The following is a 287-nucleotide window of genomic DNA, read 5'->3' on the forward strand; positions in this document are numbered from 1 at the left end:
GGTCACCATGACCACCCTGGGCTACGGGGACATGTACCCCATGACCTGGTCGGGGATGCTGGTGGGGGCTCTGTGCGCCCTGGCCGGGGTCCTCACCATCGCCATGCCCGTGCCCGTCATCGTCAACAACTTCGGCATGTACTACTCCCTGGCCATGGCCAAGCAGAAGCTGCCCAAGAAGAAAAACAAACACATCCCCAGACCCCCCCGACCCGGTTCTCCCGGCTACGGATCCCCCAATTTGGCTTCTACCCCTCCCCCGGGAGGAGGGAATAACAACAACCCCC

General features: G+C 62.7%; 1 protein-coding gene across 1 annotated transcript in view; it reads left to right on the top strand.

The window, feature by feature from the left end:
- LOC103774034 (potassium voltage-gated channel subfamily C member 1-like) overlaps positions 1-244 on the top strand; it is a gene marked incomplete at both ends in the record, with an annotated part of 844 nt that extends 600 nt beyond the window's left edge. The window contains 1 exon segment of the mRNA XM_008941417.1: positions 2-244. Coding sequence (XP_008939665.1) covers positions 2-244 — 243 coding nt within the window.
- Positions 245-287: the final 43 nt, after the last annotated feature.

Source organism: Merops nubicus, unplaced genomic scaffold, assembly GCF_000691845.1.
Source record: "Merops nubicus isolate BGI_N331 unplaced genomic scaffold, ASM69184v1 scaffold26145, whole genome shotgun sequence".
Classification (NCBI taxonomy): domain Eukaryota; kingdom Metazoa; phylum Chordata; class Aves; order Coraciiformes; family Meropidae; genus Merops; species Merops nubicus.